We start from the raw sequence: 15,566 nt of genomic DNA on the forward strand, positions 1-15,566 counted from the left end.
GTGGGAATTGAACTCAGTTCCCCAGGACCAGAGTCCACCACCCTAACCACTAGGCCTCTCCTCCACTCCCTTCCACCCCCAAAATGGTCATTTGAAGGTCCTTAATTTGGCCATACCCCTATTCAGACGTATACCTGTGGAGGCATCCTCATTACAGTCTCCCTTCAGTGTAAGAGCATCACCTCATCGCACACCATCAGATTCCTACCATGAGGAGGAGGAGGAGGAGGAGGCAGCAGAGTCCCTTGGCAGGTATCCAACCTTCAAGAAAGGAATGTAGGAAAAACAGAATGAGTAAGGCACATGTGAGACCTGAAAGAAGTCTCCAAGGTGCCAAGAAAGAGACTGTAACCTTCTGTAAAATGCGCAGGCCCTGAGATTTCAAAAGCAGTCATATTTATTTTATTTATTTATTTGTTACATTTGTATCCCACATTTTCCCACCTATTTGCAGGCTCAATGTGGCTTACACAGTACCGTAAAGGCGTTCGCCAATTCCGGTATAAACAGTTACACAGTGATGTTGTGGTAGAATGAGGTTCATGTGGAACAGACATATTAGGGAATCGTATAGAGGAAGAGATACGTTATGTCCATTGCGTGCTTTGGTTTCGTAGTGTTGCAGGGTTCAGGTATTTAAGTTGGGTCGGTAGGGTATGCCTTTTTGAACAGGTTTGGTGCATTGCTGAATGATAAACTGGAGGAGTGGCCTAGTGGTTGGGGTGGCGGACTTTGGTTCTGGGGAACTGAGTTCGATTCCCACTTCAGGCACAGGCAGCTCCTTGTGACTCTGGGCAAGTCACTTAACCCTCCATTGCCCCATGTAAACCGCATTGAGCCTGCCATGAGTGGGAAAGCGCAGGGTACAAATGTAACAAAAATAAAATAGATACTATTGGATATTCTAAATGGAATGTTGCCACTATTGGAGATGCTACATGGAATGTTGCTATTCCACTAGCAACATTCCATGTAGAAGGCTACACAGGCTTCTGTTTCTGTGAGTCTGACGTCCTGCACGTATGTGCAGGACATCAGACTCACAGAAGCAGAAGCCTGCGCGGCCACATTGGTGATCTGCAAGGGCCGACTTCTACATGGAATGTTGCTAGTGGAATAGCAACATTCCATGTAGAATCTCAAATAGTAGCAACAGTGGAGGAGTGGCCTAGTGGTTAGGGTGGTGGACTTTGGTCCTGAGAAACTGAGTTTGATTCCCACTTCAGGCACAGGCAGCTCCTTGTGACTCTGGGCAAGTCACTTAACCCTCCATTGCCCCATGTTAAGCCGCATTGAGCCTGCCATGAGTGGGAAAGCGCAGGGTACAAATGTAACAAAAATAAAAAAATCTGGTGATGTCAGATGTATAATGCTGTACGTGTGGAGTGGCATTTTAGAAATGACTTTGAGATGTCCAAGTCAGGACATCCACACACAGGCAAGTATTTTAGAAAAGGCTCTGCCAGTGTGGAGCCCTGGCTTAGCGTCAGGAAATGCTCCCGTGAGGACTGGACATGCTCACGGTGCTGGTATCGGTGGCCTGAAGTGCTGCTGCCAATTCGCTCCTCAGCTGAGTCTAGCTCTGGATTTCTTTAGTTGATGGGGCATGGGGATCCCCCATCAGCTACAGCAGTGGCTTACCCGGCTGCTGGGAAGGAGGGGGCTGAGGCAAAAGTAGAGGGGCCAAGGCCCACCCACGGCTATTTCTCTGATAAGGATAGCTTAGAAAGCAGACTTGTTCTGCTCAGGTGCTCTGCTGCGCAGTGGCATCTTGACTCCGGTTTGAGGAGTCAGTGTATTAAGGATTGATATAAAAGGTGGAAGCCTGTGCCAGTGAGTGATGAAAGGAAACAGGGGAAGCATGGAAAACCTGGAGCCAAAGACTAAAGGAGCCTTGCCCCTCTGGTGGCTCAGAGAAGGCTTGGGGAAAGGTGAGTGCCTTATTTTTCAATGACCATTTATTTATTTCCATTTATTCATTGTATCACATTTGTGCTGTTTGCGGTATACAGCACGAATAAGACAAAGTATGCTGGCAAATACTTCATCTGTAGCTGGATTTTTCGGAATATACAAATGGTTCTAAATGTCCTCTCTTTGCTCTCTTCTTACACAGGTATGCCGCCTCCAGGACCCATCCCAGGTAGGCCTCTGTTTTTCACCTCATCCACTCATTAGAAAACCAGACAGGGCCGCCCGAGGCAGTACCTAGGTTAGAGTCCCAGCTGTCTGAGGAGCCATAGGCTTTGGCGCCCAATTTTGTTAAATTGACATCAGCCCACACCTTATTAAATCCTGCGGTAATGAAGGTAATAATTATTCAACGCATTTCTAGAGTGCTACTAGGGTTACGCAGCGCTGTACAGTTTAACCAAAACAAACCCCTCAAAAACTCCTCAGACCCTTCCCTCCCAATTGCCAGCTGCAGTTCTTTCTGGCACTGGTTTTGCAGGCTGGGGTTTGATGGTGTAGTATTACTTCAGTAGAGAAATAAATGGCATTTTGTAGGTATTTCTCATTGGGGAGGAAGAAAAGCATAGCATGTATAATGCTGCAGAGAAAACAGCCACATTTTCTCTCCTCATTGTCCAGAGTGTGAGTGATTTACCCCTGCTCCCACAGCGAGGAAGTGTTTCTGGAGCTGGAATCCAAAGAAGCCAGAAGCCTTGAGAGATGAAGCTGTCCCAGCAATGCAGTCTAGGGAAAAGGGGGGAAGGGGAGTTTGTATCTTTATGTACTACTAGTAAAAAAGGCCCATTTCTGACACAAATGAAACGGACACTAGCAAGGTTTTCCTCACAGTGTGTATGTTTGAGAGAGTGTATGTGAGAGTGACTGTGTGTGAGAGAGAGAGTGAATGTGCGAGTGTGTGTGTGTGAGAGAGAGAGAGTGAGTCTGGGTGCGAGTGTGTCTGTGAGAATGAGAGTGTGTGCAAGTGCGTATGTGAGACACAGTGTGAGAGAGAGAGTGTGTGTTTCACACAGATACAGTGTGTGCGAGAGAGAGAGAGTGTGTGTGTGAGACTGAGTGTATGAGACCAAGAGAGTGTGTGAGTGACTGTGTGACACATAGAGAGTGAATGTGATACAGTGTGAGACAGTGTGTGTGAGAGTGAGAGAAAGACATTGACTATGAGAGAGAGAGTGTGTGAGAGACAGAGATACCTCCCCCCCCAATCTCTGGTGTCAAGCCCCCCCCCCCCCCCCCTCCCTCTTTCTGGTGTCTGAGCGTTACTGTGCAGGACGCTGAGCTCTGGCTGTGCTTCAAGGAACTGACCAATCCTATTTAATAGAATGCACCTCCAACATTCTGAAGCCGAGAAACCTCGTGTGGTTGGTCACTTCTGCTTGTGACGAACCCGGAAGTATGTGATGTCAATTCAGGAGATGGATACAGAGAGCAGGAATGCCTCAGCCATGCAGTCAGCGTCAGAATGTTGGAGGTGCGTTTTATTATATAGGATGATTAGAGTGGGGGTGAGGGAAGGCTCTGTCTCAAGTGTGCAGAAACCTATATTCTCTGCTGTAATGTTGACTTGTCCCCTCCGTTTGCTCTGTTTTATCTTTAGGGTTGTTTCCTCCACCTCTGGCTCCTCCACCAGCACTTCTGATTCCCACACTTGATAGGTAAAAACCAGATTCCGTTATTGTGCTTTCATTTGAAGTGTTCAAAGTTTAACTCTTTCTGGAGTATCTCGGCTCCTTGTTCTGTTTCTCTGCATGTTACACTTTACACAATGTGCTGTCCGTGTCCTGATCCTCGGGAGCAGCGCTCTCGTCATGATCTTGGGAAGCGTGCCATTCTCCGTGGCACAGTCCTGGGACCTGTGACGGGGCCTCTAGAACCCTGGCTGCTGGAATGTAAGATTAAGAACAGCTCTGATGTGCTTTGCTATCTCTTACTGCGGCTCTCTCTTGTGTCCTTTCCAAAGCTCGTCTGCCAGCTACAACAACAGACAACCTCCTTCGTTCGGATACAGCTCCAGAGGTAACCAGGAATAAGTACTGACCAGGGACAGCCTTTTGTGGAATACAGTAAGGAGCAGACGGGGCTGCTCTGAGCCTGTGGTGGTGATTCCCAAGTACAGTCCTGGAGAAGTCCCGAAGCTTCTGGTCCTTACCTAATGGTGTCCACAATAGATGTTTGCTCTGTGCTCCCATCCATATGTTCTAGTTAATCAGCTTAATTTCTGTATGTTAAGTTACCCTGAAATTCAGATCCAGTGGGGTTCTCGAAGGCCACATCTACAATCCAGTGGCCTAAGGCAAACTCAAGAAGACTGCCCTGGCCCTTGCTTTAACTAAATTGACCCCTCATGGCAAGGTAGACATGGTGACGTTACCTCGCTGATTTCTGTATCATTTTTTTTTTATATTTGTAAAGTTTATTGAAATATATCTCAAACAGCTGTACAAATCCAAACCATTTTGTACAATAACCATCCAATATTCTCCGAACACACCCTTGGGAATTGTACAAGAAAACTTGAATGTATAACAAAATCTCTTTTCATCCCCCCCCCCCCCCCCCACCGTTCCACCCTTTAATTGTCCCTTTCCTCCCCCCTCCCCCTCAAACCTCCCATCTATTCGTGCCTAAATATCTGTTCCAAACGCTTCCATTCCTCTGCTTCAGAATTGTACCTCCCCCTTCGTTTATCTGTTAATTCCTCCAACATGGAAATTCCTCTAATTCTCCCAATCCAATTCTTCACCGCGGGCCCACCCTCCTGTTTCCAAAATGCAGCAATCGTAGTTTTTGCTGCCGCCAAGCCTATCCTCTTGAGCCTTTGTTTTCTGTATCATTTTTATAGACAGAACAAGGAAAAGATTTTCACCAGCTGTTCTGCATTTAAAAGAAATGTAATGCACATAAATAGCTTTTTATATTCCAGGAGTTCACTTTTTGTTTGGCATTGTTACTGTCTGGAGGGGGCAAAGCAAGCAATGGAGTAATGGGTGACTGCTCAGCAGGTTGGATGGGTTGAACGGGTCAGGGGTCTGTATATTCAAAATGTGATCCATCTTAAGTAGGGGTCTATCTATTCAAATATTACTTCACAGTTTTACATTACAGTGGACATTTCGAGGGGGAACGTGTGGAAATAGCATTCCCTTGTTAGCGAGGTGGCAGAATGTTGTCTTTGTTAAAGGTTGAAGGATCTAAGTAGTGCAGTTACTGAATTACTTGTCGTCAATTATATTCGATATATTGTGGGTAGGTCATGGGTCACTGGTTAACATGGGCTAAATGGGCCATGGTCAGCTTGCGTGATCCATTGCTTGCTCAGGGAGGGCGTCTTGGTCACTCAGGAGGGTTGTGTTTCCTCCATTTCAGATTCGGCTTTCGTAAGCTATCCTCCGATCTCCAGCACTCGCACGCCCTGGGTGTCGGCAGTGGATAAGGGGACGAGCAACTCTGGAGGAAGTCGCTGGGAGTATTCTCGATCCAGACGCGAGCGGGACAGAGAGAGAACACCATCTATCAGTGAATACAGCAAGTGAGTATCTGGCTGGAGGCAACTCCCCTTGCAGACGTGGCTTGCCACTGTTGCTCTCAGGTTTATTTAAAGCTACACAAACAGTCTGGCCACTTTCAGCGTTGGTATATTAATATGTCGGGAGCCCACTGGGTACACTTTAAGTGCAGTGTATTTGACTGTATATTATTTTGTGCGTAGTGTCTGGAAAATATTTATTTATTTATTTATTACATTTGTACCCCGCGCTTTCCCACACATAGCAGGCTCAATGCGGCTTACATAGTAACAGTAAAAAAAAAATACAAAGTCTAAGAGATTATACAAATTGTAGTAAACGTAATAATAATGGGGTTGACGGATAAGTAAATTGAACATAGGAGGGATTGAGTGTAGAAGGAAATGAACATTAGGAGGTAGGCGTAGGGAGGATGGAGAGGAAAAGATAAGGGGTAGCCATAAGGAGAATGGGAGACATGGTCAATGTATAACAATCGTCAGTACAGAATCATGTGGGTAGCCTTTAGTTAAATTGAATCATTGGGGTAGGCTTTCTTGAAGAGATGGGTCTTTAATGTTTTTCTGAAGGGCAAATGGCCGTTGATTGTTCGGCCTACTGCAGCAGAAACGTCTGCCTCAGCAACAACCCATATGTGTATGTTTTATTTCTCTGTTCCATGCCTTGTGTTTTTGGTTTGCTTCTCTTGTGACAGGCAGGGGGTGGGGGGGAGGAGACTTCCCTGTTAGCACGGAGGGTTATAAGAGTCCAGACCCTCTGGGTATATGGTTAAGCCTGCGTTTTGTTGATGGAGGTGGGCTGTTTGGGGTAGGGATGAGTTTAATTGTTATCTTTGTGGTATTTCTATTCCATATTTATTTGTATCCCACGTTTTCCCACCTATTTGTAGGCTCAATGTGGCTTACATAGTTCCGGAGAGCGCTTGCGGACTCTGGTGTAAACAAATACAACGTGATATTGTGGTAAAATCAAGCTCATGTGCTTGTTTTCTGTTGTCTGTATGGGATGTTTTCTTACGTATAGGTACTGGGAATAATCTTACATTCTAAATTATCTTTTGAAAGGCAGCTAAATGAGTCGGTGAAGAAGTTCTTCTTTAATCTACTTTTAAACTGAGGGCCGGAAGGGCTTTAAGTCCTTCAAGTTGTAGAACAATAGCCCAATAGTTCTAACATGGCATTTGGATTACTGCAACTAGGTAAATTTAATGAGGCTTCTCCTTTATTTCAATTATGTTTATCGAAAAGTTGAACGGGAACAAAATGAAGATCTAATTTCCAATCCAAGACAATGCCAGAAAACACCATCAAGCGAGAAGACGGCAAACAGTAATGAAGCTAAAGCAAACAGCATCCTTAAACTTGTCAGAGAGAACTAGAGTTTTGGAAAAAAAATACCCATCCTCGATAGAGGAAGAAGGCCTCCCCCCTTCCCTTCTGGTCCCACCCCAGCCGAGAACCTCATAGAGCAAGAAAGCCCTTGCGAAAAAGCACTAGGAAGCACCACTTCGTAGCCTGTTTAAAACAAGACTCCGAGCCCTGGGAGAAAGAGACTGGACATAAGCAGACCAAATCTCCAGAAAACACCGAGAGTGCCTGTAGGTGAGATGAGCCTCTCTGGCCTCCCACAACATCAGCGTGTGTAGCTGATTTCTCCACTGTCAGTGTGAGGGACCCTTCATGGCAACCCACGGCTGTTGAAGGATGCATTTCTTCCCCACTAAAGCTGCCTTACGGTGGAACAACCTAGGGCCCCTCCCTCGTGTGCCCACATCCCCCTCGCAATGCAAAATCGAGGTTGCAAAAGAGAAGGTACACGAGACCCTAACAGTTGACCAAGGTAGGCAGCTATGTCGTCCCCAAAAAGGACGTTGTATGAAGACAAGCCCAAAAGGCATGATACAAGGTACCTTCGTTGGGGCTACACTTTGCACAAGCTGGGGAGGCTGTAATCCTAGCTTTGTAGGCTCGCTGAGGGGAAAAATGAGCATGGTTTATAACCCGAAATTGACATTCTCGATAATCAGCATATCAACCGGGTGAAGTTATGCAACCCCAAAGGACGTTCCCCTTCTCACTCCCACCCTGCTTGCTGTAAGAGACCATAATCCTTTGCAGAAAAGAAAGCAGTAAACTTATCATCAGTTGGCAAATCCAATGAGTGAACATAATGAGTCAGTTGACGGTAAGGCAAAAAAAAAAAAAGCACCACCACAACACTTCAACCAAGGAGGAAGTTTGCCAAAGTTTCCCATCTGGTGTCAAGAAATGCTCAAGGAGAGAAAAGCCCTTTGCCTCCAAAGTGAGAAAAACTACATTCTCCCAGCCAGGAACAAATGCACCATTTCCATAGAAGGGTAACAAGGAAGTACAACCAGCCTAACCACCCCACATCTTGATGAATTCCTTCCAAAATTCTTTAAGGGGTCTCAAAAAGCAACTATATTTAACCTCCCTAGGCAACAGCCTATAAGGAGCATGTAGTAGGTAACTGAAGTGCCAAGGCCTAAAGAAAGCAGATTTGAGAACCCTGGGGGTATAATCATGGGTGCCCACTTCTCAAATCCAGTGGACCCAAACCCCGCCATCCTCCAGTTGCCTTACAAATAAGACAGCCACAGCTTAGATTTTCTCCCCCACCCCCCAACAAAAAGCTCAAAGCAAGACTATACGGCCTCTTCAAATCCTTCTTGAGTAATCTGATGGAGCGAACTTGCAAAACATCCAGCCACATGGGGGAAATCGTCATCCGGAATAAAAGACTCATCAAATTCTCAATCCAACACCCTCCCCCCCCCCCCACCCCCCAATAGCCAATGCCTCCAATTTTTGATAATTAAGCTTAAAGCCCGAAAGTCGCCATATTCAGTAAAGCTCTCCAATAGGACAGGCAGGGATGCATGAACGTCAGTAAGATGGACTAATAAATAAGTCATCAGTAAAGGCTGCAGTTTTAAAGTGATGAGTCCCAAGCGTAACCCCCTGAATTTCTGGGTTCCCCTGTACTTGTCTCAAAAATGGATCTAAAGTCAAAACAAATGAAAAAGGAGACAAAGGGCAACCCATTGGCACCAGGTGCTTTGCAGAGAATGCTCTGTTGTATTGCTCATTCAACTTCTTCCAACTGAATAGGGGCACCCAAAGTGTCCCCTTCAGCCAGTGTCGTAGCGAGGGTGCCTGACACCTGGGGCGGGTCGCCGCTGCGCACCCCCCCCCCCCCCCCCGGGTGCAGGGCATGGTGCCCTCCCCTCTGGAGCGCACCCCCCCCCCCGAAACGCACCCTACCTTGCAGCGGGGGGCAGGCGGGAGGGCCGATCCGCCCCCAGTGCACGTCACTGGGAGCTGCGTCGGCTCTGCTGCTTACTGCTTTCTCTGGCCCGGAACAGGAAGTAATCTGTTCCAGGGCAGAAAGAGCAGAGAACCAGCGAGCCGACACCCCCCCCCCCCCCCCAGCGCGTGCACCCGGGGCGGACCGCCCCACCGCCCCCCCTTCCTACGCCACTGCCTTCAGCCATAGAAAGCCGCGGGGCATCCACACTAGACAAATAACTGTCACTGTCCAAACCAAACTCTGAGGGGTGCGAGTACAATCGCTTGTTGAAAATGTTAAAAAGATTACTAATCTCCCCATCAGAACAAATCAGAGTCCCATCTCTCTCTTGCAGCTTCAGAATCCTGGAGAGACCCGCCCACTGCCTAGACATCCGAGCTAGTAATTTCTCGTTTTTGTTGCCATGCTTATATAATTGATATTTAAAATATTGGATCGATAGAAGCAATTCGTTCAAGGCCATCTGTGTGCTTAAAAGCTGGAGCTTATTAGGCAAAGTAGGGCAAAGCTGCAAACACACGCCAGTCGGATTGAATCTTCACTTCCAGTCTAAGGATTTCCCGATCACGTGATTTACGTTTATGACTGTAGTAACTAATAATTTCCCCATGTAACACTACTTTGGCAGCCTCCCAGAACAAGAGCGGGTCGTGCTCATGAAGGTGATTACATGCCCTGTAATCCATCCACTTTGCCAAAAGAAACTCTCGAAAAGCCTCATCATGATGGAGCTCGACTGGAATTTCCATCGTTCCCTAGGAGAGTCAGAATCCACCAAGGAACGCTGCACCCAGCATGATCACACACCTTGTAAGGGCCTATCGCCGCTTCGTCTATCGTTGGAAACAGCTCCCGGGACACTAACATCTACATGAGTACAGCATAAACAGCTGAAATGTGAATGACAGGGAGGCTCACATTTAAACACAGGTGCCCTGGCCAAAACTACAAGTGCACACTTTCACCCTGATTTCATATATGGTGCAGACCCAATTTGTATGCACAATTTAATTGACGAATGAGCCAATTAGCACTGATAATTGGGCACTAATTGGCATCAATTTAAATTTACGTGCATATGTTTAGGCACCGGAATCCACGTGTAAATTTTGGTGTGCAGATCCAAAAAGGGGCGTGGCCATGGGAGGACCATGGGCAGATCAGGGACATTCCTTGAATTTGCGTGCAGTTGGTGTAAATCCTCGTGCCTGTAATTGGGCGCGGATACCAGCGTCAAACGCTATAATTCTATTAATGGTGCCCAATGCTGAGCGCCGTTTATAGAATGCCGCTTAATGCTCATTTAATTATTAGCACCGATTTTTTGGCGTTATATACAGAATTTGGCCCTTTAGGCTGTAAATAAAGGTAAAATTATAAGAAGTAGAAATGGTATGAAGAGGAAAGGAGACCTCGGAATAAAACTCGGAGAAGACAGGAGAAAGCAAGAAATGGACAGTCTGATGTTTGCATATTTTGCTAGTTCTACTGCTGCTGCCTCCGCCATCGCTGATTTAAGCACTTCCAACTGCTCTAATTCAGGCGGCTGCCGGCTTCTGTAGATGCACCCCAGCGGCCTCAGCACAGGAGAATTTGGCAGACCCAATCCAGGGATAGCCGAGCAGAGAGCACATTACTATGTATGTTCAATATATGTGTGGCAAACCTGTCCTACAAAACCAACACCAATAAGCAGAACCAAACCACTGGACCCCAGCTTAGGAACAGCAGATTAAATGCTGCAGTGTATGGTCGAGCACCAGTGCAGAACCCATACGAAAACTACCTGATAGCAGAATGCCTAACCTTGGTCACACAAAGCAGAGATAAAAATGAACCGGGAAACTCCATGAAACCTGGGCAAAAGAGAAACAGAAATGGATTTCCTCTTGCACAGTCCAGAATACAAAATTATCAGAAATACACATTTCCCCAAAAAATAACAGAGAACATCAAAGACAAAGCAGAAAAGGAGAAGTAAGTAAAACTGCAAATCCCGGGGGAAAGAGGAGAAACAGCAGCTGGAGCAGAAAAAAAACATTGTATGCTGTCACTAGGCAAGAACTACACCTTGACCTGCTCGACCTGCTCAGTGTTATTTATCCAGGATAGGGGCGTAGCAAATTTCGTCCGGGTCCCTGGTTTGGCTGGTGGGATCCCCAACCCCCGCCAGCTGAAGCCTTCTTCAGCGCAGTCTCCAGCGCAGCCACATTCGCTGCCTGCCCCCTGCTCTTCTTTCTTCTTGCTCCTCCTGTGCACACTGACGCTCAGAGGTCTCCGGCGCAGCCGCGTTTGCTGCCTGCCTCCTGCTCTTCTTTCTTCTTGCTCCTCCTGTGCACACTGACGCTCAGAGGTCTCCGGCACAGCCACGTTCGCTGCCTGCCCCCTGCTCTTCTTTCTTCTTGCTCCTCCTGTAAACGCTGATGCTCAGCGGTCTCTGGCGCAGCAGCATTCGCAGCCTGCCCCCTGCTCTTCTTTCTTCTTGCTCCTCCTGTGCACGCTGATGCTCGCGGTCTCCGGCGCACCCACGTTCGCTGCCTGCCCCCTGCTCTTCTTTCTTCTTGCTCCTCCTGTGCACACTGACGCTCAGAGGTCTCCGGCGCAGCCACGTTTGCTGCCTGCCCCCTGCTCTTCTTTCTTCTTGCTCCTCCTGTGCACACTGACGCTCAGAGGTCTCCGGCGCAGCCGCGTTTGCTGCCTGCCCCCTGCTCTTCTTTCTTCTTGCTCCTCCTGTGCACACTGACGCTCAGAGGTCTCCGGCACAGCCGCGTTTGCTGCCTGCCCCCTGCTCTTCATGCATGCATGCACAGGAGGAGCAAGAAGAAAGAAGAGCAGGGGGCAGGCAGCAAATGCGGCTGCGCCAGAGACCGCACTGAAGAATGCTTCGGCTGGTGGGGCTTGGGGACCCCCACCAGCAAAGGTATTTGTTTGTGAGGGGGCGAGGTGGGGTGAGGCGAGGCAGGGGGTGAGGTGGTGGGGGGAGGCAAGGCGTGGCAGTGGGGCAGCACTCAAAATGTGCTCCCAACCTTGGGCTCTGGCCCTTTCCCACCATGAGGTCTGGCTATGCCCCTGATCCGGGCAAGAGTCCTTGTACTTGGTTCAATAGCACTGAACATTTACCACCATAATTTTATTTTATTGTTACTGTTCTATAAATTATTTCTTGCTTTTGCCCTTAGTCACATTGCCTTCGCGTTAGAATGATAAGGCCAGTCAAATTCTTTGAATCTGTATAGAGACGGTAGCTCACAGCGCCCCCATTCCTAATGCCAACTAATCACGATAAGGGATTTGCACTGTGGGACTCATGGGAGGGGACAGGATTCTGACAGTGTCTGTTTCTTTCCATGTTCCGAAGCGATGATGAGCGATACCATTACTACAGCCAGGAGAGAAGTTACGATTATGAGCGTGAGCGAGAGCGCGAGAGAGAGAGAGAGCGAGAGTACCGGCGAAGCAGAGACCACAGCAGAGAGAGGGAGGAGCGGCACAGGGAACGCAGGCACCGAGAGAAGGAGGAGAGCAGTAAACACAAGGCATCCAGGCGGTGAGTGACCACAAACCCTTCCCTGAAAGTCTGGGGGAACCTCGGCCTGACACTTGAATCAAACGGAGCTCCTGTACATTTAGTGTGGGTGGGGTTTGACTCTCTCTTCCCTTCAGGGTGTCCCTGGGTTCCAAACTGTTTGCCAGCAGAATGAAATTGGGCCCTACAAAGAGGGTCACTTTATTGGAGGAGTGGCCTAGTGGTTAGTGCAGTGGACTTTGATCCGGGGGAACTGAGTTCGACTCCCACTGCAGCTCCTTGTGACTCTGGGCAAGTCACTTAACCCCCCATTGCCCCTGGTACAAAATAAGTACCTGAATATATGTAAACCGCTTTGAATGTAGTTGCAAAAACCTCAGAAAGGCGGTATATCAGTTCGTTGCCGGAGAACGTGGTGAAGGCGGTTAGCTTGGCAGAGTTTAAAAAGGGGTTAGACGGTTTCCTAAAGGACAAATCCATAAACCACTACTAAACGGACTTGGAAAAAATCCACAATTCCAGGAATAACATGTACAGAATGTTTGTACGTTTGGGAAGCTTGCCAGGTGCCCTTGGCCTGGATTGGCCGCTGTCGTGGACAGGATGCTGGGCTCGATGGACCCTTGGTCTTTTCCCAGTGTGGCATTACTTATGTACTTATGTACCCCCTACATCAGTGGTTCCCAAACCTGGTCCTGGAGGCACCCCAGCCAGTCAGGTTTTCAGAATCTCCACAATGCATGCAAATCTCTCATATGAATATTCATTGTGGCAGTGGCGTAGCTGTGTGGGGCTGGGGGGGCTTAGGCCCCCGTAGATTTGCCCCTGGACCCCCCTGCCGATGACCCTCTGGACCCCCCTCCCGCCGCCAACCCTCCCCCGCCATCGCCGTGGGCTACCTTTGCTGGTGGGGGACCCCAGTCCCCGCCAGCCGAGGAGGTCCTCTTCTTCCTCCGATTCGAAGGCTTCGTTCTGTTTCTGACGTCGTGCAGGACGTCAGACTCACAGAAACAGAACGAAGCCTGGCTGATCTGCAAGACTTTGTTCTGTTTCTGTGAGTCTGACGTGCAGGACGTCAGAAACAGAATGAAGCCATCGAATCGGAGGAAGAATAGGACCTCCTCGGCTGGCGGGGATTGGGGTCCCCCCGCCAGCAAAGGTAGCCCACGGCGGGGGAGGGTTGGCGGCAGGAGGGGGGTCGAGAGGGTCGTCGGCAGGGGTCGTCAGTTGTTGGTGGTGGCGGCGGCGGTGGCTGGGGGGGGGCAAAAATGTGCCCCCTCACCTCGGGTCTGGACCGCCCTTCCGCCGAAGTCTGGCTACGCCCCTACATTGTGGATACCCTAAAAACGTGCCTCCAGGACCAGGTTTGGGAACCACTGCACTGCTCCACTGAATCTCATGCTCCTACAGATTTTTGGGGCAATCAAAATGTGAAATTGAAGCTGGGTCTTAGTGTACCTTGGGTAGATTCACTCTGATTGTACTGGTTGGAGGCCAGGAACGGGAGATGGGGAAAATGCTGAATTCATTCCTCCCCACTTTCCCAGGTTTGTGTGGATTGACTGTTTGCTGTTCTTATTAATCAGGAAACAGCACGAGAACGAAGATGGCGAAGGCCACAGACGCCACAAACACAAAAAGAACAAGCGGAGTCGAGAGGACAAAGAGGATGTAGTTTCCTTGGGAGAGCAGGACGGCAAAGAGTAACGGCTTCCACCAATGTAAAAGAGCCAGCAAGGACCAGGATGAAGCCAAAGGCTTGAGCTGGCACTCACGGCGGGCTAGAGAGCACCTGTACTGGGCTACTGACCAGAAGCCAATGCATGCCGTGAACCACCAAGCCCCTCATCAGACCCCATGGTGACTGAACTAAGGCAGCTTTGAATGGAATTGGTGTCATTAACAGGGAGCAATAACATTTCCACTTGGGGGGGGGGGGAGGGGGGAGTAGTATAGGCTAGTGACAGCCATTTCAGCGTTACAGTCCAGAGACAGATGGAATTCTGACCCCGTGATGGTTAATGTGGAGTAAATTCACCAGCTGAGGGGGGGGGGGGGTTATTAATGGGGAAGCATGAGATCTTTTAACATTACCCCTTCCATAAAAAGTGACTTCAGACAGAGCGCAGTGTGCGTCTTGTACCCATTGGTAGTAGGATCCAGTCAGAGAAGCTGAAGTCTATTTGGAGTGGACTTTGGGGAGAGGCGAGGGTCTTCCGGTTGGGAACGCATCAAGCTCTAGATTAGTTCTGAAGTTGTGGGGATTCCCTATCTTCATTGCGCAGCTAGTCAGGTTTTCAGGATCTTCAAAGTCAGATAAATATGCGTACACTCTGTCTATGTGTCATCCATAGTCACTGTGACTATCCTACCATGCTGACTGATCATGGAGTCCCAGGACCACTCTGGAAACCCCTGCATTGAACAGGCCGTCCTCCTAATCTTGGTGCTGCATACTGAAATGTTTTTAGCTTTGTTCAATCTTTGCTTAAATTTTCAATACCTGTTCTTCCAAGCAGTAAAGCTCCGTGGGCTGTTCCCTGGGACAGGAATTATTTTTACTCCACCTTGACTCACCCAGCGTTCCAGAGAGCAGTAAAGTGTCTAGTGTCATCTGTCGGACCACTCAGGATTTGTAATTGCAGACCAGGCCAGAATCCATTCAGTAATGTGGTGGGTTCTGGTCCCTTTGCTCTGTATCTTCATCCTCTGACCTCTCACTCTCCACTCCCCCTGCCCTCCAATTAAAAAAAAAATCATGGAGGGTCCTTAAAGCTTTTGTATAAATTCTGAGTATGCTTACATTTGTGCTTTTTTTTTGTATTTTTTGGAGGGGGTAAGTGGGTAATTTATTGTTCCAATCTAATTTTGGTTTGAGCATGGTGGCTCTTCCCATGTTGTAGCATAGTAAGGCAAAGAAGTCTGATGATGTCAACAGGGGTGTCCTCACTGCAGTTCAGCAACTAATCCATTAGATTATTTATACAGCCACCCCCAGCTGATCTAGCAGTTCCTCCACTATTTCACATCCTAATTTAGGGCCAGATGCACAAAGCTTACCTTGCTATAGACTGATGTAGCTAGGAATGCACAAAGGGGTTTTCCGTGGCTCTGTGTGCCATTAGCAGACACCGAGAACCCCATGCAAATGTATTACAATGAGCTCAAGCTCATTTGTAATGTAATGTGTATTGCAGGGGATGCACAGCTCC

General features: G+C 48.3%; 2 protein-coding genes across 5 annotated transcripts in view; one reads left to right on the forward strand and one right to left on the reverse strand.

Moving 5' to 3' along the window:
- The window catches only part of LOC115474705 (pre-mRNA 3'-end-processing factor FIP1-like), a 53,042-nt gene extending 37,884 nt beyond the window's left edge, over positions 1–15,158 (forward strand). For all 4 annotated transcript variants that reach the window (XM_030210328.1, XM_030210329.1, XM_030210330.1 and 1 more), the window contains 6 exons: positions 2,117–2,143; positions 3,569–3,626; positions 3,932–3,987; positions 5,338–5,500; positions 12,187–12,375; positions 13,941–15,158. In XM_030210328.1, the coding sequence (XP_030066188.1) occupies positions 2,117–2,143; positions 3,569–3,626; positions 3,932–3,987; positions 5,338–5,500; positions 12,187–12,375; positions 13,941–14,061 (614 nt within the window). In that variant the 3' untranslated portion in view covers positions 14,062–15,158. The remainder of the gene's footprint in view (positions 1–2,116; positions 2,144–3,568; positions 3,627–3,931; positions 3,988–5,337; positions 5,501–12,186; positions 12,376–13,940) is intronic.
- The window catches only part of LOC115474703 (ligand of Numb protein X 2-like), a 132,389-nt gene that overhangs the window by 22,601 nt on the left and 94,222 nt on the right, over positions 1–15,566 (reverse strand). The window contains exon 9 of the mRNA XM_030210326.1: positions 135–261. Coding sequence (XP_030066186.1) covers positions 165–261 — 97 coding nt within the window. The 3' untranslated portion in view covers positions 135–164. The remainder of the gene's footprint in view (positions 1–134; positions 262–15,566) is intronic.

The sequence above is a fragment of the Microcaecilia unicolor genome, chromosome 7 (assembly GCF_901765095.1).
Source record: "Microcaecilia unicolor chromosome 7, aMicUni1.1, whole genome shotgun sequence".
Classification (NCBI taxonomy): domain Eukaryota; kingdom Metazoa; phylum Chordata; class Amphibia; order Gymnophiona; family Siphonopidae; genus Microcaecilia; species Microcaecilia unicolor.